General features: G+C 48.6%; 1 protein-coding gene across 4 annotated transcripts in view; it reads right to left on the bottom strand.

The window, feature by feature from the left end:
• Positions 1-7038: 7038 nt before the first annotated feature.
• CACNA1G (calcium voltage-gated channel subunit alpha1 G) overlaps positions 7039-21124 on the bottom strand; it is a 115987-nt gene continuing 101901 nt past the window's right edge. For 3 of the 4 annotated variants that reach the window (XM_088538157.1, XM_088538166.1, XM_088538169.1), the window contains exons 33-35: positions 15704-15893; positions 11947-12116; positions 7039-7953 (exon numbers count right to left, since the gene is read on the bottom strand). In XM_088538157.1, coding sequence (XP_088394283.1) covers positions 7099-7953; positions 11947-12116; positions 15704-15893 — 1215 coding nt within the window. In that variant the 3' untranslated portion in view covers positions 7039-7098. Of the gene's footprint in view, positions 7954-11946; positions 12117-15703; positions 15894-18778; positions 18914-21124 lie in introns of all 4 variants that reach the window. The other variant, XM_088538173.1, reaches the window with a different exon arrangement.

Here is a 21124-nt window from a genome sequence, read left to right as displayed (position 1 = left end):
CCAAAATTAGTTCCCAACTCTACCTGCTGCTTCATATTCCTGATTCGTGGCAGGCGTTGGAATTGTGGCACTGGGAAGCGGCAGCGCTGGTGAGCGGTGCCATTGCGCCCGTACGTCTCTCACCACCCAGCGCCGAGGCGGGACCTCACAGCCGACCCTGCGCGCTTGGGGCTGCCTTTGCAGTGTAATTACTGACTTCCAGGTGCTGTCGGGAAAACCAGTCTAGCAGAGAGAGGGGGAAAATCAAAGGCAGGAATGAAAGAAGCATTAAATTCTCAGACAGACCCAATTTGGGGAAAGCTTAAAAGCTGCTGGGAAGGTCTGTGGCAGAGGATTCTGCTGCGGCGGGTGCAAAGCACAGCCTGAAGCACCGTCTCCTGCTCTTTGATGGTGGGAGGGAAGACAGAGGGGCCAGTTCTGAACCTAGACCGTATCATTATCCCTGTGTGATCCCTGAAGTGCAGACTGGCAGTGCAGGAAAACAAAATGGAGCCTTTTGTAAAAATGTGAGGGAGGTCGTGAACCTGGGAGACACCGACCCGGCACTGCTCGTTTGTCTCGGGAGTGGCGAGGTTTCAGCTGAGTTCACTCAGTTACGTCCTTGCACCCTCCTTCCTTGGGCAGTAAAAGGACTTTTCACCTGCTAACTTGCAGGGCCGATGTTCAGCCACGATGCACTTACCAGGCACACCCAGGACCACGCAGCAGAGGGTTGGCTATAAAATACCGGGATGGGGTAGGAGAGGAAGGTGACCGAGAACAAAGGTTTTTGTCTAAAGAAAGGGTCGGGTTTCGCACCTCTCACTGATTTGCAGGCAGCAGAATTGAAGTGAGATGGGTCCTACCCCAAAGAAATGAGCACAGGGAAGAACAGCTGGAGATGAGGGAGGGCTTGGACATGTGCTGCTGCGGGAGCTGCACTTCTTCACTGTGCGCTGAATCTAAACGTCATCTTCTTTCCCTGCTTGACACAGCAGAGACTCAGATCCCTGTCTGAAACCAGCAGACGTGTCGCAGGGGAAGGCGAGATTTCCTCCTGCCTGGAATAGCAGGGCCGGCGGTTGCCTGGCAAGGCGGCCGGTCCCGGCCTGGAGCTGCGCTGTGCAGTGCCCTGTCCTTGCCGGGGCGGCCACATGCATGGGGGCTCCGGGAGGAGCCTGTGCTCTGTGTGTGACTCCTCGAGGACGCTCCGTGCGATGCCAGCCTGCCCGGCTCCGGGAGCGCCTTCCTGCAGGGCAGGACACAGGCAGGAGCTGCCCAGCTACCCCAAGCTGCAAACAGAGCACCCGGAAAGCCCTGGCGGTTCCCCCGGTGCCCGTTCACTGCCCCACAGACACACATGGAAGCACAAGGGGTTATTTAAGCCTGTGGAGGTCTAGCACACCTTGGCTCGTAGGCAGTTGAGCTGCCCAGAGAGCTAAGGATAACGCCCAACGGCTGCAGGTGAGCAGCACGTGGGCTCCTGGTGCCCAGCGCGGTCCTGCCCCAAACCAGGCTCCATCTGTGGTGATTTTCCTTTGTATAATGACTCCAGTGTTTGTTAACTCCTTCCTGACCCCGCCTGCAACATCTGGGATCTGCTTTAAGTTGCTACAAAGCACAGAAACAGCACTGTTAGCACAGTAAGAAATTAGGTGGTTTAACCAGCCTTCTTGTGTTCCAGCTGGAGCTGCGAGGGGCTTTGGTATCATTATTTAAAGTATTAAATAGATATGGAAAGATAATCTATTCAGGACCTTTAAGAGCCTGCCAATTAGAGCCGCCAGGGGCACAGGCCATAATAGAAAATGCCAGAGGATGTTGCAGGATTATAGAGAGCTGCAAACAGATCTGAAGCACTGAACAGAGCCCATAAAAACACCCCTAAACTCTGATCACCCTCCAGTGCTGAAATGCCAGCTGGGCAGTGGTGTTCGCTGCTGATGTGGTTTTTTTCCAGGCAGCCAAGTTGGGCTCCACGCTTCCCCAAAGCTCCCATTATCTCCAGCCCACTAGATGGTAGCAAAATGCTGTGAAGGAGCAGGCACCTGGGGGGATTTCCTTAAATCGCTTTTTCCGGCCGTGGTGTTGGTGCGTCCTTGGGCCCTGTGAAATGCAGGAGTGAAAAGGCCTTTCCCAGTCCTGCTGCGGCCTGGGGACGCGCTGTGCTCGGCTCTGCCCTCAGGCGCGTTCACCCCCGTGCTGCACGAAGGCTCAGATTAACTGGGTTTGAAACGCAGCCCCCTGCCCTGACTCGGCCCCGTCTGCAGCCGAACAGCCCTTCCCACCAAGCTCCTGAGACCCGGGAGGGCTCCACATCCCCCAGGGCCGCCCCGCCGGCCGAGCTCACCTGTTTGCGCCGGACTCAGCTCCCTGGATCGCTGCTGGCTCCTGGGGACCTCTCCGTGCGGTGGCTTGGACCTTGGGCACTGCAGCCACGCGACGGAAGCCGCCTCCGGAGTCCTGCTCCTTGCGGGGCTGGTGGAATTTTGCTCAGATCCACATTTCCAGTCTCTTTGAGGGGTAACTTGCTTCTGGTTTTCTATACAGAGGTGAAAGGGTCTTTAGCAAAAACCTCTTCTAGCTAAGGTGACCATGCTGGAGGCCCCATGACTGGTGAGCCATCAAGTCCATCAAGCCAGCACGTGAAATAAGGTGCCCGAGCACCTGGTTTCTCCTCCTGGAGCTGCTTCCCAGAGAGGAGCAGAGGTCTTCACAGTAGAAGGTACCACAACTCATCACCGAAGACCCCTGAAGAGTTCAGATGCAGACGCCTTGGAGGGTGCCCGAGCACCACCTGAGCTCTGCCCCATCCTGCAGCCGTCCCTGCTGCCTCTGGACCTGCAAGGGAAAACAAGGAGCAGAGCTGTGCTGGAGAGGAAGGCTGCTGGAGCTCAGGTTGGAAATGCAGAAGTTGTGACCACGTGGAAAAGACCCGTGTGTCCTCCAGCAACATTTGCACGCCCAGCGCAGCCGGCTGCTGCCTCGGTGTTGCCTGCAGCGCTCGTCATTGCAGCCCCGTCCCAGCGCTGCGCCGGGTGGCTCCATCGCCAAGTGCGGTCGGGATGGCAGCGCGTCCTGGGCACCGCGCCGGGCCAGCGCCGTCTGTGGGGCTGAGCCACCCTGCTGACAAACACCGCTGCTCCGCGTCCCCGCTGGACATCCCGGCTGCTGCTGCTGCTGCTGGGCTCTGCCCGCTCCAGCGCGCGCAGGGAAAACACAACCGAGGGCTTGACCAAGCCCAGGGACACAGCTTACCAACAACACAAAGGGAAGTGCACATGTGTTTTCTTTTCAAAAGCTTTTAATAGGACACGTTTGTTTTTGTCATTTGTAAAGATTTACACTCATTTTTTGTCTTTTTGCATTTTTAAAAAAGGAACATTTTTAACCCAATTTTTCCCCATTGAAGACCACCTTTTGTTGTCCTGACCAAAAGACCTTGGTTTTGGCCTATATACCTGATACAGTATAACAATATATTAACTATTAAATACAAAGTTCTATAATATATACTAGGTTGTTACAGACATTGCAAGGTACTGTGCCTACTCTAGTCACCTTGTGTAATAGTGTACATGGGTTAGTATAGCCAAAGGGGCAGAAAAGGGGAGACTGGGGCATAGCCTAATTTACAACATAACACATTTGTTTGCCTTTTTTTTTTTTTTTCCTTTTTCCCCCCTTGAACACACCTTGTGCTGAGTGCAATCCACAGAAGTCAAAAACAACCTTTTCTTTGCCCTCTTCCACGGTATCTACAGTATAAACAGCCTATAACCTAGCTAGGAAGAATTAGTTCGATGTGCAAGGGGGCGCAAAATGGACTTTACGTTTTTCCAGACACGTCTGCAACCTCTCCTTCCTACCTGTCCCACTGGCGATAGCAGAACATTCTCCTCCCGACTGCATACAGTAAATCCACAGTATTAAAGTGCTGGTGTGCTTGGATGAACTGGCTAGCAACGAAACTCCCTCCCCGTCAATACGGGCCGCGTTCGCGGAGTGGGTCACGGATATCGGCTCGGCTCTGGAACAGCAACAGCCCTGCGGAATCAGAGACCTTTAGCTTAGCTGCTTCCTTGGAACACGACCCGGATGCAGGCGCGGGACCTAGGTTAGGCGTGTTGTGATACGGTAGGTCTGGCTCCACGTTTGTGAAAAGAAAAATTTCAATAGAGCTGCTTCTGTTCCCAAGACGCTACGCAGACTTTTTAACGTTTTCTCTACAGATTGCTACAAAAATATAAAAAATTCTATCAACAGAACCGTTCTACAGAATTCCAGTGGATTTTTGTACATTTTGCTTAAAAAAAGTCAAATTCTATAAAACCCCCCCAAAAGGTATTGAAAATTACGTTAAGATTATTGCACATACTGCAGTACGTTTGTATTTGTTTTTCAAAAGGGCAACTAGAAAAAACCTTATTTGGTTTAGAAAATAAACTATTTTACATGGATTTTTTTTCCTGAATGCATCGTCATACAGTATTCTTCACTGACTAGTCCTTATTGAATATTCATGCATGATGTAAACTTTTTGTTACTCACATAAACCCTGTCAGTGGGCAAAACCCCAAGTAGCGAAAAGCAGACCAGCCCTTAGGCTTTCTGTTAGATTTGGAGTTGAGCTTTTGGATTAACATCACATCCCCTTTTTGTGCCATGATTTCAAGCTAAAATGCCGCAAGTTATTTTCTAGGGAAGGAAGTGTACGAGGAGCATCATTCCAGCTACATATACACACTACTAAGCATTAAGTGAACCAGGGTACTGCAATTTTAGTGGCCTCGCTATTTGGCAAAATTATTTAGTAGATGTGAAAGGAAAAGCTAAGGCTCATTGTGAGTGCAAAATGAAAAAGGAATTAAGAATATTCCTCAATTTTGATGCTCTGTAACTTTATTATTCCTTTAAATATGATCTTACAGAAGGACTGATGAAAGGTTTGTTTGAAATAGTTGCTCTAAATGGGCTTAGCTCTGGATTTGGGCTGGCATTTCAAAATGAGCATTATCTGTATGGGCCCATATTGTAACTGCTGAAGAGAGGGAGAAGGTCCCAGCCCAGGATGGTCTAACTGCAGGAACCGGCACAGAACATTAATCTCCCTTCTTCCCGTGCACCCATTGCCTGACTTCCTGATGAAATCCCCTCATTTTTATAGACTGTCTACAATCTGGTAGGATCATTTACGGGCTAGACTTCCTCAAATGGAAATAAAGGAGCTTAAGGACTTACTTGGGCCTATTACGCATTAGCAGCATCTTCCTCTGTGTATCTACCTGGGGTGAATGCAGACACATGCACTCGTAATGGCCTGATCTCTGCCAGGAGAGGAGGTCACACACCGTCGTGTTCTAGTGACTTGAATAGATCAGTAGCTCCCAAAAAGTTACAAACTCCTGACTGACTGAATTAGCACAAATCCTTCCCTTGCTCTTGCTGCTTTAAGGCCGTGATCCCGCAAAGCCTTATACATGTGTGCAATTTTAAACCTGGGACTTCTCACACATTTAAAACTAGGCTTCCAAAGGCTTGCGGAGCCTGCATCTTAACTTGATTTCATGGAGGTTCGGTGAAGCTAATGTCTGGTTTCCATCGGGGTGGCAGAGCAGGACGTGCCCGCCGGCCAAACCCCAGGCCGTGCTGTCCCGCTCGCTCCACTCCAACACGCTGCTTTTTGCGGAGGGCATAAGCACAGAGTAAACAGTTACTTTTGGAGATGACTGACATTAAGAACATGTTACAAGGTAAGGACATAAATTTCATCTTTTTTTTTATCATAATGTTGCTACTTAAGGCTTTTACTAGACTGGAAATAAATTTAAACCAGGGTCATGTAAATTAACTCTGGCAGTGATAGCGAAAAACCCTGCCTGCTTTGCTTAAAATCAACACTCCTTTCCATACTTGCAGACCCTCTTCTACATACTCAATAGAATAACTTTGCAAACTTTAATAGGCCTTGATTCAATTAAGCACATGAAGCATATGATTATAATTTTAAGGAATTACTTAAACACTGTTGACTTCAATGCAGTTGAAGCAGCAGCTTAACTTTAAGCATATGCTTAAGTGCACTGCTGAGTCACATCTGCACTGAGATGTGAAATCTTAAATACTGCCTTATCCTCCTTTTCACCTTGGTGCAAAGAGGAATTACTGCAGGGAAAACAGTGGACACGTGTAAAACTGAAAGAAAGAAACAGTCTTTATCCGAGATGCTGGAAAACCATTTGGGAAGGGATCGTAGGCTTTTGCTGCCCAGGTTTCCCAGGCACATTGGAAAAGGGATCCATCAACACACTTTAGTGACTCACCAGTGGACAATATGCAACACCCTTCCATAAATCAACGTTGTGCAGTGCCAGCGTCCAGCTAGATCGCCCCTGCCTTCAGTGTCTTCCTGCTTTCGTGCACCTGCTTTCGCTCTGGATGCCAATATTAGGTAAGAATGGAATATTATTTGGTTAAAAAAAATTGCCACTGCATTTCTGGACTATGCAAATAATCTTTTTTTTCTTGTTTTTTTTTTTTTTTTTTTTTTCCCCAGGAGATGATTGAAGTCCAGGTGGAGAAATAAATTACATTAAATAATTCTTATTCACTGCTGACTGTGGGATACATTTCCTCCATAATGCACTAATTGGCTACATTTTGTGCTTTGCAAAACAAAATGAAACCCAAACAAAACAAAAAAAGAGAAGGGATTAAATATATATTTTTAGGTTAAAATATTCATAAAAACCAACTTTATCTCAGAAATATTCTGAGATGCATAAAATAGAAGAAAATTAAACGAGTCTTTGTCACAAAATGTACTACATCCCGCAATACTAGATTCAATTAATTTAATAAAATATAATATACATATAGATTCTGCACATTGTATTGCTTTTACCTAAGCAGAACATAGCTTAAGTAAGCGTGATATAGGTTAACCACTCTTTTAACCAGCTGGTTCTTTAATCTTTCTTTGGAAATTTTTTACCCAGTGCCATTTTGGAATACAGTTTTTAGGGTTTTTTTTGTTTTTTTTCTTTTTTTTTGTTGCTGTTGTTGTTTTCCTTTATTACATGAAAGAAAGAAAACATTTGGCACCAACAGAAAAGTAACTCAGGGGTCCATTTCCGTTTGATCAAAGGAAAAGCTAGGAAGTGTCAACAGGTCTTTCTTTGGGGCGGGAGAGGTTGACGTGCTGTCCGGAAGCAGCGGCTCCGCCGCGTCCACGGACTCCTTGGACTCGCAGGAGGGCGCGCGCCGCCTCAGGCAGCCGTCTGCGCCGGCGGGGGCGATGCCGCGAGGCCCTCGAGGCACCGAGCCCTGCCCGTCGGGCGGCTCTATGGAGATACACGGGGGGCTCAGTTTTTTCTTCGGCCGCGTCCCTTGCAAGCCTTCCATTTCACTTACCACCTGGCTTATGAAGCCAGAAGAGCTGGATGTGGAATGGTGCTGCGGGCTGTTTTCTATGGAACAAATTTCTATCGAATGTCTCCTTTGATCATCTAACCAAGAGGGCGGCCTTTTTAGAAGGCCCTGGGTGTCTACACTGTGGTATTTCTTCAGGTCCTTCAGCGTAACGTTGCCGGTATTGCCGATGCTCCTCTTAGGAGAGAGAGGCCAAACCTCTGAACAGGCACTCGAGGCTGTACAAGTTTCTGAAGTGAAAGGCTCTGAGGAGCTGTTTGTTTCGGATGCTTCTTGGTCCACTGAGTCTCCGGATGTCTCTTGACAGGAGTCTGCACAAGCACACGGCGCTGGTGCCTGCTTTGAGATATTGTACTGGTCGTGGGAATGCTGCTGCGTACGAACGCTCGCCCGGTTCCACGCGGCCGCGTCGCCGCCTCCCGCGGGCGTCACAGCACCAGGTGGCTCCTCCTTGGGCACGGCGGGGACGGCTGGGTCCGCGGGCTCGCCCCCCTCCGTGTGCACGTTCTCCTTGCTCTCCGAAGAGTCGTTTCTTATCGCCATCTGTACCAGAAAGCAAAGGGGTTGGGGAGAAGGGGAGGTGCCAGGTCAGAGAGATGGACCAAGGGGGGTTAGCAGGAGCAAGGTTAGCACGGAGCCACAGACAGCCCCAACCCCTCTAGCTCGGTGTGCACTAGGGCTGGTAGCAATTCCTGGGCTTCAACAATCGGTGGGTTCATCCCCACAAACATTACAGCAGAGTTTTGCCCTTTCTTCATCACAAGTGGGTGACTCTCTGCTTTGTCCTCTAAGTGATGAGGAGCACAAGAACCAAATCCCCCCACCCAAACGTAAATATACTCTTGTTAAGCAAACCAAAGTGCTCTCCTGCAAACCCCTTTGCATTTTTACTAGCCTGAGCACAAGCAGGAGGGAAGTGCAAGTCTTGTGCGTTCCTTTCCCTTCAGGTCAGAGGATGCTGAAGACCTGGAGCAGGATGCCCAGAGTCCCCACACCAGAGCAGTCGTGCTCTCTGCCAACGTCAGAGTGAGACGCTGGCTTTGGGACAACACTTCTGTCCCCAGGCTGCAGCCAGCACTCTGCACCAGAGGAGCACAAAGTGACAGAGATGCCAAAATTGGACCTTAGCATTGGTTATTATTTTCATCTATCATGCTGCATGAGTCCGTTTCACATTTTTCCCTGGCTGCTTTGAGTCACCGCCAGCATTAGCGTCTGCTAACCAAGAGTGCTCACAGCATGTTTGAAGGCTTCATCGTGTCACTGCACTGCATCGCCTGCCAGAAGGGTTTCTAAATCCGACACATTATCTGCCTCTGAAAACCACTCCCTCGAGTTTGAGGAGACTCTTAAATAATCGTTAAAATTAAAAACCTCATGAAGAAGTTTGGAGGAAATGCATACAGCCAGTCTGAGTCCTTGAAAAAAGTCTATGGACATGAAATTCCTCACACCAAGGAATGCTTCCCCGACAAATCTCCCCCAAATGATATTAGCTTTTTTATAGAATAGTCCCCAAATGATCATTTGATGAAATGATCCCTGTTCAGACCAAGCCTCCATCAGCTGCAGTGCGCACACACAACCACGAGTGACTATCACTGCGTCTGCACATTGGGCTCTCTCTGTTGTCTGTGACAGCTGTGAGAATATTCAACAGTGCAACCACTTTTCTCCAATACTAGTGAATTCTTCAAGTTTTATAGTGCCATATTGGTAACTAACCACAGTCAAGAGTGGAACTAATTCTGGGTTCTCAATGCCAACCATGAGTATCTGGGGAGAAAACATCACGTACATACCCTGAAGCACAGGCCACAAAAGATTAGAAGACAGTAGCAAAAACCAACTCTTCTCATGATGGCTTTTGCTCATACACAAACCTGCGTTGTGTACAAATACAATAGTAGCCACCAACAGTTCTTCCTTGCCCAGTGATGCAGACATCTTTGGTAGATGCAGCAATAACTGCTCAGATGAAAGTTTCATTGACTCATCTAAAAATAACAAGAGAGACTTCCCCTCCCCTGGTGTGACCATCTAGCACTGCATGGGTGGTTACCCCTCTTGTAGCCATAACTCGGTGCAGTCTACACCATCGATGAGCAATCCTGGAACCAGAACCAAACAAATCAGTGTGGTTTTAGTTCTCCTGCAGAAAAGTCCTTGGGCAACACGCTGCCAAGGAGCTTGGTCCTCGGTGGGGAGCTTGGCTTTAAACGTTCTCTCCAAGCATCTGATCCACTAATCTTCATCTGTGAGCGTATGGCTAATTGTCAAGTTTTCCGGAGTCTAAACTGTGTGGGGCTGTGTCCACGCTACAGCGCTCTGAAGGGAAAGGGAGGTTAAACACACAGGTTTTAGTGATGGAGGAAAGTGCGCGGACCAGGAATGTGGTGGACGAGATTTATCTATGCACAAGTTAAGGATAGTGGCCAAGACAAAGGGAAAGGAAAGAAAGAAAGAAAGAAAAAAGAAATTAAAATGAGAATTACATGCAATATAAGTAACATTAAAGAAAAATGGGTGCTGCAAATCAAAGTGCTTTGCTAGTCTGAGCCATGGGATGAACTAGTAGCACGTTGGTGATGGTGACAGGAGGAGCAAAGCAGAGAGTACTTGAGCAAGCAGCACTGCAAAGGAGGTAAAGGGAAACTGGCTTCTTCAAGGACTAAGTTTCAAAGTCTCTGGGCATCCTACAGGCAGAAAGGCCACAAACTTCCCTCCTGCCATGGATGTTATAATCCCCATGAACATGGGCTAGCGATAGGCGCCCAGAGCCATGCACCTTGCTGAGTGTTCCTTAGATTTGGTTGCATTTAGGTCAGAAAGCTGAACGCCTGGAGGGTCAGGTCCCACGCTAGGAGCTAGGACCAGTGCTTCAAAACCTTCACACTTCACACAGCGCAGCCAAGAGGTTCCCCAAAATCCCAATTCGGCCACTAGTGACCCCAAAGTGGCCAGTGACACCCTGGTGACATTCCTGCTACAACATCACTAATTTTTGGAGGGATGTAACTGATCCATGGACAGAGCTGCTCCTCAAGCCTTTTTCTTTCTTGAAAGTCATGCCAGGTTCCCAGCACGAGCAAGGAGAAGAGGCCAGGGAATGAATTAATTTAAACAGACGAAATGGTTTAAGAAAAGGAAGCCTCCCAAAATATGAACAAAATTAGTTTGGGGAAGATGGCTAGCATGGTGATTTATTCTAGACAGAGCAGTTCAAAAGGATGGCTCTGTCATTCATTAGAGGGCAGGGGAGGATGGTTATGAACTGGAATCATGACATCAATTAGTTTCCCCATTAGTGGTGATTGGGGTTGCGGGCCAGCCCTGTGCAAGCGAATACATGCTAGGAATTTCTCTTGCCAGCTTAGCATTGCAGACTAATGTAATTGTTAACCTTGGTACTTCACATTCATTTTTAGAGCTTAATGAATCAACTGTCTAATTTGTCAATGTTGATTAAAAGATGAAAGAAAGGGAAATATTTTCATGTGGGAAGTTATTTTTGAAAAAAAAAATAAAAAGAAAGATCTAGGCTGTGTATATAAAACCAGACATAGGAAATTACTGGAGAAAACAGAGTTTGGGAATCAGACCTGCCTCTGGTTCTGACCCAACAGCACAGTGCGGTGTGTTTAAACACGTGAGAGCAAAGCACAAGTGCAAGTGTTTTACTAAGAGGATAAATTTAAACTTATGTTTCCAATCAAGCAGATTGGAATCTTTGATTAGAACGCTTAGATCTTGGGTGGAATCAGGGTTTAAATCAATGCAAGGCAAGAAAATAGAGATAAAACCAGTTACAAAATGAAATATGTTCTGGTCTGTGTGTAGTCAGGTTTTACTTTTTAAAAGCACATAGGAAATTCAAAAAACAAGTCTTATTTACGATGACACTTTTGGCCTTCACTGATTTTCATTGCAGCAGAGCTCCAGATCAACAGGGCACATTCTTAGCTAGTCTTTTCACTCTCACAGAATCAAGTCCCTCGATAAAAAACTAAAAGATCTTAATTTTCAGTTCTCACTCTAAAAAATGCTATGCTTTCCACAAAGGCTTTGCATATGATAAGGTATCCAAACTGCCTTTAAAATAGCAATGAGTTTTTCCATTTTTTTTCCCTTTCAAGAAATCAGAGGAGTCAGGGGAAGGGTGGCCAGGAACACTGTCTGCAGACACTGTGTCCTTTCAAGCACTGAGAAAAATCACAGCAATTAAAAATTAGTTCTCTGAACCCCAAGGAGCCCCTGGGGAGCATTTTGCAGCATTTATGAAGTGGACAGAGAGAATAAAGTGCTAACAACCTGGAGAACATTTAGGCCTATTGCCAAAGGAGATGATACCCATCACGCACACCCATTGAGCCTCTTGGATGGCTTTCAGATCCAAATGCATTGACCTTTTTGTTATTTCTCAAAGAGAATTACAGTTCTCTTGAGGTTTCTCTACAAATCCCTCCTTGCATTTCAAGCTTGGTTAAGCTGGTAACGTGGCAATAAAGAACCTAGAAGGTTTGTCAGCCTGCTTACCTGCCTGCGGAGCAGCCTCTCAGCAGAAGGGGAGTGCACAGGCTGGGCAACCTGCGCCTTGCTCTCCCTGAGCCAGGGATCGGGAGCTCTTACATGGTGAAAATGGTCTTTTGGTATCTGCAGGAGGGAGCTGGTGTCTGCCGGCTGGGACTGCACCGATGTCTTTGAACCTGGCGAGAGGGAGAAGCAGCAGGAATGTGACGTGTCCCCCAGTGACCTCTTCCCTGTCTCGAGAGACCTTCCAAAGAAACCTATTGTTTTGCACCTCGGATCAAACAGGCATGGCAAAAACACCAAATTCAGCACCTGGCTCACCGTGATGGGGAAAAAAATGCCCACCTACTGGTAAGTAATTCCAAAATTGTCTATTATTTCATTTTTCTTGGCATTTTCTCCTGATACATCTGGGAGCATCTCCTGTTAAGAATGGCAGATTACGAGGCAGAAGCTCATGTGGGCCAGCAGTTTTGACATGCCTGATTTTCCAAGTTTCTGGAAACGGATGTCTCTGTACCTGGGTGTATCCAGAGACCGACCACAGGGCTCTCCATCCCAGCAGGCACGCTGGAAATAAATGAAAGTGCAGAGCACCTGGCAGCTTCCAGGGCTGGTTTTACAAAGCATCCCGGGAGAAGGCAGCACAGCCCGAGAGGCTCCTCTTGACCCTTTGTGGCTGCTGGCGACTTCTTCTAAAAGGTCTAAAATGCTGCGTGCTTCCCTCCTCCCCCCAGGCCCAACATTTTTTCAAAACAATTCATTTAACCTGGACTGCATCCCAGAGAATCTCATTTGTCCTGGAATCCTTCCCAGAACAACAGCCCCATTACGAAGGAGTATTCAAACAAATACCTCCTGCGAGTGCCAGCATTTCTGACAACAAAACCTTTCGCAGCTTGAAATATTGTGCCTGGGTTGTTGTGATTTATTAGAGACGCCTGGCACCTTTTGCTCTCTTCGTAGCACTTTAAAATATTACCAACTGTAAACAGGTAGCGGGGACTCTCTCCCAGCAAAGCGGTGACATTGGAGGAGGAACAGGACAGCAGGACGTGTGCCAACGCTTGGGCACCTTAGCCACCTTGGAGCACTTTGGCATAGTCAAGGCAATTGGAATTGCACCAGGAGGAGAGAAAGACAAGAGGTTTAATTGCTTAATGTGGCTATGAATAAGACACTTTACCTTTCCAAAACACTCGTCCTAGGTGTCAGCAGAACAATTTTTTCCTGTGAATTCCCCCAAACCCACGTTGTCATACAGGACTGCTCAGTTCCCAAGCAGGGAACTGCAAAGTGCGGTCCGGGAGAAGAGAGGAACCTAGAAATTACCCTCCTTTTGCTTATGAAGCAGCTTATGTTCCAGGCAGGGCAAGCTCATCCAAATGAAGGGTCCAAAGCAAAACACTGGAAACTCCCCGTCGCAAATGGTCTTCTTCTCTAAGGTCAGGGATTATGACTCCAGGGAGCTTCTTCTCTTTTCCAGAGATCCACAAACTCTGGCTCCACTGAAACTAATGGGAGTTTTGTCTATGATCCTAGCAGGATTTGACCACGATTCTACCCACACCTTTTGCATTAGGTGCAAAGAGGCTCTTTGAGGGATCACACCTGGCCTTGGAAATGCCACGTTACGGCAGGGACTCCTCACAACTCCAGATTCATCTTCCTTCATTGCGTCCGCTTTTTCCTTCTGCTGTTAAACAGCCGCTATTCATCCAAAACCTTATTACTATGCAAATTTCAACATCTTATTTCTAATCTGTTCAAATCTCCAGCCATTCTGAGCAGTGCTGAAATTATGTTCTGCTCAGATGCTTTCAAACGACAACGCTCATAAAAACTTCTCCGTCTTATCTGTGACAAACGTCTCGAAGCGTCGGCCTGCTGCGAGCAGAGGGACTCGCGGCGGCTGCGTTCGCTCCGCGGCCGCGGCAGCCCCGCGCACGCAGCGCGAGCGGAGGCGCAGCGCGGAGGGACAGGCACGGCGGGGCTGCAGGCCCTTGCCATCTGCAGCACGCGGCAACGCAGCGCGGCCCTGAATTCAGCCCCGGGGCAGATCCCAGCCACGCGCCGACAGGGACAGAGCTCCGTGCACGCGCTTTTTCCATTCATCTCACACCATCTCTCTCAATTTGGCACATTTATGCTCTTTTTAGAGATGCTGAGAGAGATTCTTTCTGCCTCTTACACAGCTGTTTCTGTGCAAAGCTCCCCAAACCTGCTAGAATAGGTCCTGCCAAAAAAAAAAAAAAGAATAGAAAAAAAAAAAATCAAAACAACGGACCCAAGGAAACTCTTTTCTGCAGGTTTTCTTTTTCAGCCAGAGCTGCTTCAGCTGAGGCAGAGGGAGCTGCTGGAGAGGCCTGACTGGAAACGCAGGGAGATGTGATGCCTCCAGCCGAGCGGCGGGGATCAGCGCCAGCCCGCGCGGGCTGCGGGCCCCACCTGAGTGCTCCTTGCAGTGCACGGGGTTGTGGGCCCTACCTGAGTGCTCCTTGCAGCGTGTGGGGCTGCGGGCCCTACCTGAGCGCTCCTTGTGGGGTTGTGGGCCCTACCTGAGCGCTCCTTGCAGGGTTGTGGGCCCTACCTGAGTGCTCCTTGCAGCGTGTGGGGCTGCGGGCCCTACCTGAGTGCTCCTTGTGGGGTTGTGGGCCCTACCTGAGCGCTCCTTGCAGGGTTGTGGGCCCTACCTGAGTGCTCCTTGCGGGGCTGCGGGCCCTACCTGAGTGCTCCTTGCAGGGTTGTGGGCCCTACCTGAGTGCTCCTTGCAGGGTTGTGGGCCCTACCTGAGTGCTCCTTGCAGGGTTGTGGGCCCTACCTAAGCGCTCCTTGCAGGGTTGTGGGCCCTACCTGAGTGCTCCTTGCGGGGTTGTGGGCCCTACCTGAGTGCTCCTTGCGGGGTTGTGGGCCCTACCTGAGTGCTCCTTGCGGGGTTGTGGGCCCTACCTGAGTGCTCCTTGCGGGGTTGTGGGCCCTACCTAAGCGCTCCTTGCGGGGTTGTGGGCCCTACCTGAGTGCTCCTTGCGGGGTTGTGGGCCCTACCTGAGTGCTCCTTGCGGGGTTGTGGGCCCTACCTGAGTGCTCCTTGCGGGGTTGTGGGCCCTACCTGAGCGCTCCTTACAGGGTTGTGGGCCCTACCTAAGCGCTCCTTGCAGGGTTGTGGGCCCTACCTGAGTGCTCCTTGCGGGGTTGTGGGCCCTACCTGAGTGCTCCTTGCGGGGTTGTGGGCCCTACCTAAGCGCTCCTTACAGGGTTGTGGGCCCTACCTGAGTGCTCCTTGCGGGGTTGTGGGCCCTACCTGAGTGCTCCTTGCAGTGCACGGGGCTGCGGGCCCTACCTGAGTGCTCCTTGCAGGGCTGTGGGCCCTACCTGAGTGCTCCTTGCAGGGCTGTGGGCCCTACCTGAGTGCTCCTTGCGGGGTTGTGGGCCCTACCTGAGCGCTCCTTGCAGGGTTGTGGGCCCTATCTGAGCGCTCCTTGCAGGGTTGTGGGCCCTACCTGAGCGCTCCTTGCAGCGTGTGGGGCTGCGGGCCCTACCTGAGTGCTCCTTGCGGGGTTGTGGGCCCTACCTGAGCGCTCCTTGCGGGGTTGTGGGCCCTACCTGAGCGCTCCTTGCAGGGTTGTGGGCCCTACCTGAGTGCTCCTTGCGGGGTTGTGGGCCCTACCTGAGTGCTCCTTGCAGGGTTGTGGGCCCTACCTGAGCGCTCCTTGCAGGGTTGTGGGCCCTACCTGAGCGCTCCTTGCAGGGTTGTGGGCCCTACCTGAGTGCTCCTTGCGGTGCACGGGGCTGCGGGCGCCCGGCGGGGCCGCGCGGGGCCTGGTTCCCGGCGCCTGGAACATGTAGCTGTCGTTGGGCAGCGAGTGCGTGCGCCCCACGGCCGGCTTGCGCACGCTCAGCAAGTCCTTGCTGGGAGCCAGGGCCGGCGCGGGGTCGTGGGAGCGGAGATCCGCCTGCGGGAGGGGAAAAAGGAGGAAACGTGAGGAAGAACCAACCCCCCACGGCGGCAGCGTCGAAAAGCGCCCAGAAACCCCAGCGAGAGCTACGACGATGGGGATGGCGCGACGGGCATGCACACCGCCAGCGCGCACACGCGGCACGAATGGATCTACCGGGAAGCTCCAGCCCTCCTTTGGCGCTGCCACGCGGCACGGACCACAGCAGCAGAGCAAGCGGCACCGCGGCAGTAAACCATGACCATATCGGGGGGACGGGAAGAAGGCATCATGCCTCAAGGCCCAGCAACAGGCACGTGCTTTGCATTACTTTGGTCCTGGACAGTAGGGATAATGCTCAGTGCCCTCATCAGCAAGTTGGACTTTTGCAAGAGTGGCTACAGTTTCCTCTTCTAGCCCAAAAAAAGAAAAAAGAAAAATCCGGTTCATAGAAAATGCCCTCTCTTCTGGCTCCCAGCACAATCTTATTGGGCTTTATCTACCATAATGAATAACTAAACCCGTTTTATTGAAAGGGATATTCAAAGCTACTGCTTTGGGGTTAAAGCCGTTCTCTAATTAGAAGGGATCTAATGCGAGAGCGGGTTATTGTGTGCGTGTTGACTGTGGAATTTTTGCAGCCAAAGCGTCTCTTGGGATGGGCAGCCCCAATGCGATATTGAACGAGGCAGATTCAAGTCCGTTTTCATTAGGAAATATCTGCATCCCAGAAAAGCTTTTGGATGTCCTCATATTTGACAGCATTGCCAAAAAGGGAAGGGAAGTCAGTTTTCCGGTACATTTTTAAGAAAAAGTTATTCCATCTTTAAAAGGTCTCCCCTGAAAAAATCACCAAAATGAGATGTGACACTGCAGTTCGATACAGTACACAGCTCACCGCTGCTTTTGGAAAACTTTGAACCTCAGTTCTGACAAATCTTCTGTTCACTTTGCACCACTGCTTTTGTGAAATCAATATTCCAAGATTTATCCAGTCTTGTCCTTCTGTCAAAAAAACAAAATTTCACAGGGGTCTTCTGTATACACAGTAAAACAGGACAAGATTGAATAGAATCTATGAAAGAGGAAAAAAAAAAGAGGAAAAGAAGGAAAAAGAAAAAGAGGGGAAGACCAATGTAAATTTAATGAAGGATGGGCTTTGAGAGCCTCTCTTGTCCTCCCCTCCCTGCCTGCGTTTAGCTTTCACATGATTTAGCTCAAAACACTAAAGATGGCCCAAAACCTAAGGTTTCAAATTCAAAACCATTTGGATCCGAACAGGAGAATTTCAATCCAAGATCCTCTCCAAACCAACTTTTAAGACTTCAGGTTCATTGGCAGGATCCGCTACTTCGGCGGGTTCCAGTTTCTGGTCATGTGGGGAGGAATCCCACGAGCGAACGTCGTGAAAACCAGCGCAGAGGGCTGCAAAAGGAGCTCCTGCATCCGGCTCCCAACCGGAGCGCTGTGAACACATGACTCTCGGGTTCACTTGCAGTTCTTAAAAACAAATTGTTTTGGCTTGACTGAAAATCAAATCGAAGTTTTCTTTGAACCAAAAAAAGAAAAAAAAAAAAAGAAGAAAATCCCAAACCAAAACTATTTTGAGTCAACTAAAACATTCCGCTTGAGGTATTTTTCAACTAAAACTGCATCTTTATGAAGTATCAAAATAGTGCATTTAGGCAATATCTTAATGAAAACTTGAAGTTTTTCAGAAGTTTGGAAAATTGTTTTGACCAAAACACTTTGTTGGTATGGACACAAAATATTTTGTTCAATCTGGTTTTGATTTTTTTTAATAGTTTTTTTTTTTTTTTTTTTTTAATGAGTTAACCATTTCTCTTGCCTAAACTCTTGGGACTTTATTATAGTGTTTGTTTTGTCTAGTCTGATTCAAAACTAGAACAGGTCTCTCCTCTGTCCCTCTCTCCAGAATACTCTCCAGAAAATTGATTTTGAAACAAAATGTGCCATACAAAACGGTTTACAAGATCTTTTGCACATGATGCCATGAAGCATGATGAAAAATATTGTCACGGTTTAACAGAGATATTTCCCAAACAGGTACTAATTAGGACAACAATCAACCAGAATCAACAACACAAACATCCAATGGCAGTTACATGGACACAACAAAGAAAACAGGAATGGGTCCAAAAATGTCGGAAAGGGAGTTATGTCTGTTGTACAGCAGAAAAAAAGCACTTCACTGCTACACAGCTAAAAATGTCTAATGTTTCAAAGAGTAGATGGTCAAGGCAGGGTTCAAAATACTGGTCATTTCATTCAAACAGTCACAAAATAAGCCCTTTTTTTGATTTGGCTGGTTTTGCTTTTTGGCGAGATGACTGCTAAGACGAGTTCACAAGAGAAGCAGCATCTCTGAGAGATCCCAATCTGATATTTTTAAAATAAACAGTCTGGCACCAGTCACGCAAAAAGCCTCGCGGTGTCTGTGTTCCTAAGACAGAAATCCAGCGCGGACGCCAGCATCGCAGATGACCCCCGTGCAGAGGACACATGAGTCACCAGCTCATGGATGACTCTTCCATGCAGGATCCCTGATTCGTTTCAGATGCCAGGGAAATTTCAACCTTGACGCTTTCCAAAGCATTCTTTCATTATTTACTTTACTTCTAGAAAACACATTGGTTTTACACAAGATGCCAAAGGGAAAAAATAAAAATAAATACTCGTTCCTCGCATGGAGCCAACTTTGTGGACACGAGTGTTAACAGCCCAAGACCTAATGGCATTAAGGACAATGTCCTGTTCAGAGAAAAGGTTGGTGCTACGTGGAAATGTGCCGGAACGGAAAATGCCATTAGGCAGGTGCAGAAAGGGAAGGCAGTATTTCGAACCCTGCAGACATCAGACTATACAGTGACCAGTGTATGTACATTGCTTTCCAGAGCATTAAGTAAGTGTGTGTAAGTATCATCAGGAAAAGAGTCATCCGTCAGAGCTAAGGACCAGGACTTTTCAGAGAGAATATCTGACGTCAGAGACAGAGCCTCCATCTCAGCTAGAGGGATCTAAAGGGAGAGATGATTAAGCATAAGAAACCAGGACAAAAAAAAAAGTATCATTATCTAAACACCTCTAGACACCAAAGCAATATCCCTGTACTGGAAGTAGCTACATCATGCACATCAGTACTGGCGCAGAGCCTTAAGGAAACCAAGTATAGCAAAGAAATGAAAAGGAGGGGAATAGGCATAGTTAAATGCTTAGCTGATGAGTTGTAAGGGAGTTTAAAACCACACAGTAATGTGGGGATTGAATTCTGTTTTCCTCCTGTCTAGGTGAGGGAGCAAAAGCAAAAGCACTTTCCAACTGAAAATATTTATCCTTCTAGCTGTGATTAAATAAAAGAGGCTTCATGCTCTTCAATCTTCTCCCTAGTGGTTCCTATCCCTGTGACCACACTGTTGTCCTGGCCTCGAGGGTAATTCAAGGCCTTGGAAGATTCCCCAACAGCGGCACCGCTGCGGAGGTGCCGCAGGGAAGGTGGTGCCTTCCTCATGGCGCTGGGAGCCTCCACGCGCTCTGTGAGATGGGTATGACCATAACTCACGTCCTGAGGGATAAATGGTGACACTGGGGAACTTGAGGCTTGATTCAAAGTCAGCGAGTGCCTTTCTCATGATCTTGGGGCCTACTAAAGAGACCTCAGTGCCTAGCTTGTGTAAGCACTGATAACTGTCCTACCCCAAGTACCACCCATGTCTTCCAACCATCGCAGCCCAAATGCCACCACAAATCTGGCCCTTAACAGCTTCTCAGGCTCACAGCAAGCTCGTGTGAAGTGGGACAGGGCACTGCAGCATGAATGCTGCATGGACGTGTGGTTCCTGAATTAACGCTTCCTTGCTAAACACATTCAAGTAAAACACTGATAAAGATCTCTCCATAGGCACAGAGCTCTTTCGACAGGGGATACTAAACATCACTGCAGGCTTTGGAGAGAAAGGGGGAAATGGAGACTGCAGCATCCCCTCAAAGCAGAATCACTGCTCTCAGGGACCTCGGAGGTGGATGTTGACTCTGAAGCAAAGGCTCAGTCTCCCGCCTCAGGTATCTGCCTGGGAGACTGGTGTGTCCTCAGAGAGCAGTGCTGAAGAGAACATTTTATAAGGGATCATATGCTTGCAGTGGCCTCCTGGTCTGGACATGTCCCGGGCGTTTCCTTTTAGTTTCCCATTTCTTATGACTGTTTTTCAAACTAGAAAAAGTAGTATTTCTATCTTAGATGCTTCAAAAGCCTTTCAACAGCAATATATCTTCCAAGAAAAACCGCAGAGGCCCAGATCTGTGGTATGTAAGCTGTCAAAGAGTTGGATTTCCTCACTCTTAGAAATGACCTCAGTGGGCCAAATAAACCTGGTGATGAGTGAACTCTGACAGGCTCAGAACTCCAGTCAAGACAAATTAGGGGCTAGGCCCCTCTCATCACCTTAGGTCTGATACCTCCTCTCATGATCTTGAAGATCCTTTCCAACCATAATGTTTCTATGAGGTTGTCCACCGTCAGTGGAACGTGGGGCTTTGGAGGGACTTGTGGCTCCCCACCGGGTCCCCAGAGGGGCACCCGGGGGCAGAGCCGAGGGGCCTGCCAGCACGAGGAGGGCGATCCCCAACGGGCACCGACTGTCCGGAGCCGCCGGATGCTGGGGATGGCTGCGGTAGAGCCTGGAGGACACCAGCAGCTCCAGCCCGCTGGAATTGCTCCGCTGGGAGCCGTTACTGCTAATCAGGTTGCTCTCAGTGAGTCCCAGGGCTGCTCTAAATTCCTGACTTGCCTGAAAACATGACAAATGTTGAGAACTGAAAAGCCAAAATATAAGCAAAACAACCCCCCGCCATCCCTCTCTTCTCCAAAAATTGAGTTTGAATCAATTGAAACATTTTCTTAGAAACTGATTCAATTGGTTATGCAGTTTTTAATTATTAAAAAAGTTTAGCTTAATTTTTAGAAGAAAAAAATCATTGAAAACTTGAATGCTATATTTTTTCATTATGAAAACGTCAAAACAAAACATTTCTGCTGCAACAGCACTATGTGGTGAAAAATGTTGCGTCAAAAAATTTCCAACCAGCTCTCTCTGAGGTTCGCACTGTCCCCAGCCACCACAGCTCCCATCTCCGTTCCCTTTACAGATCTCAAAGACAAACACTCCGAGCGCTCAAGAGACCTCAATCTGAGAAGCGATACACAGCAATCAGAGGGGATGTGTTACTCTGCT

Source organism: Tinamus guttatus, unplaced genomic scaffold, assembly GCF_059628265.1.
Source record: "Tinamus guttatus ecotype Peru unplaced genomic scaffold, ASM5962826v1 Tinamus_guttatus_pri_ptg000045l, whole genome shotgun sequence".
NCBI classification, from domain to species: Eukaryota; Metazoa; Chordata; class Aves; order Tinamiformes; family Tinamidae; genus Tinamus; species Tinamus guttatus.
This window is presented reverse-complemented; position numbering and strand designations above follow the sequence as displayed.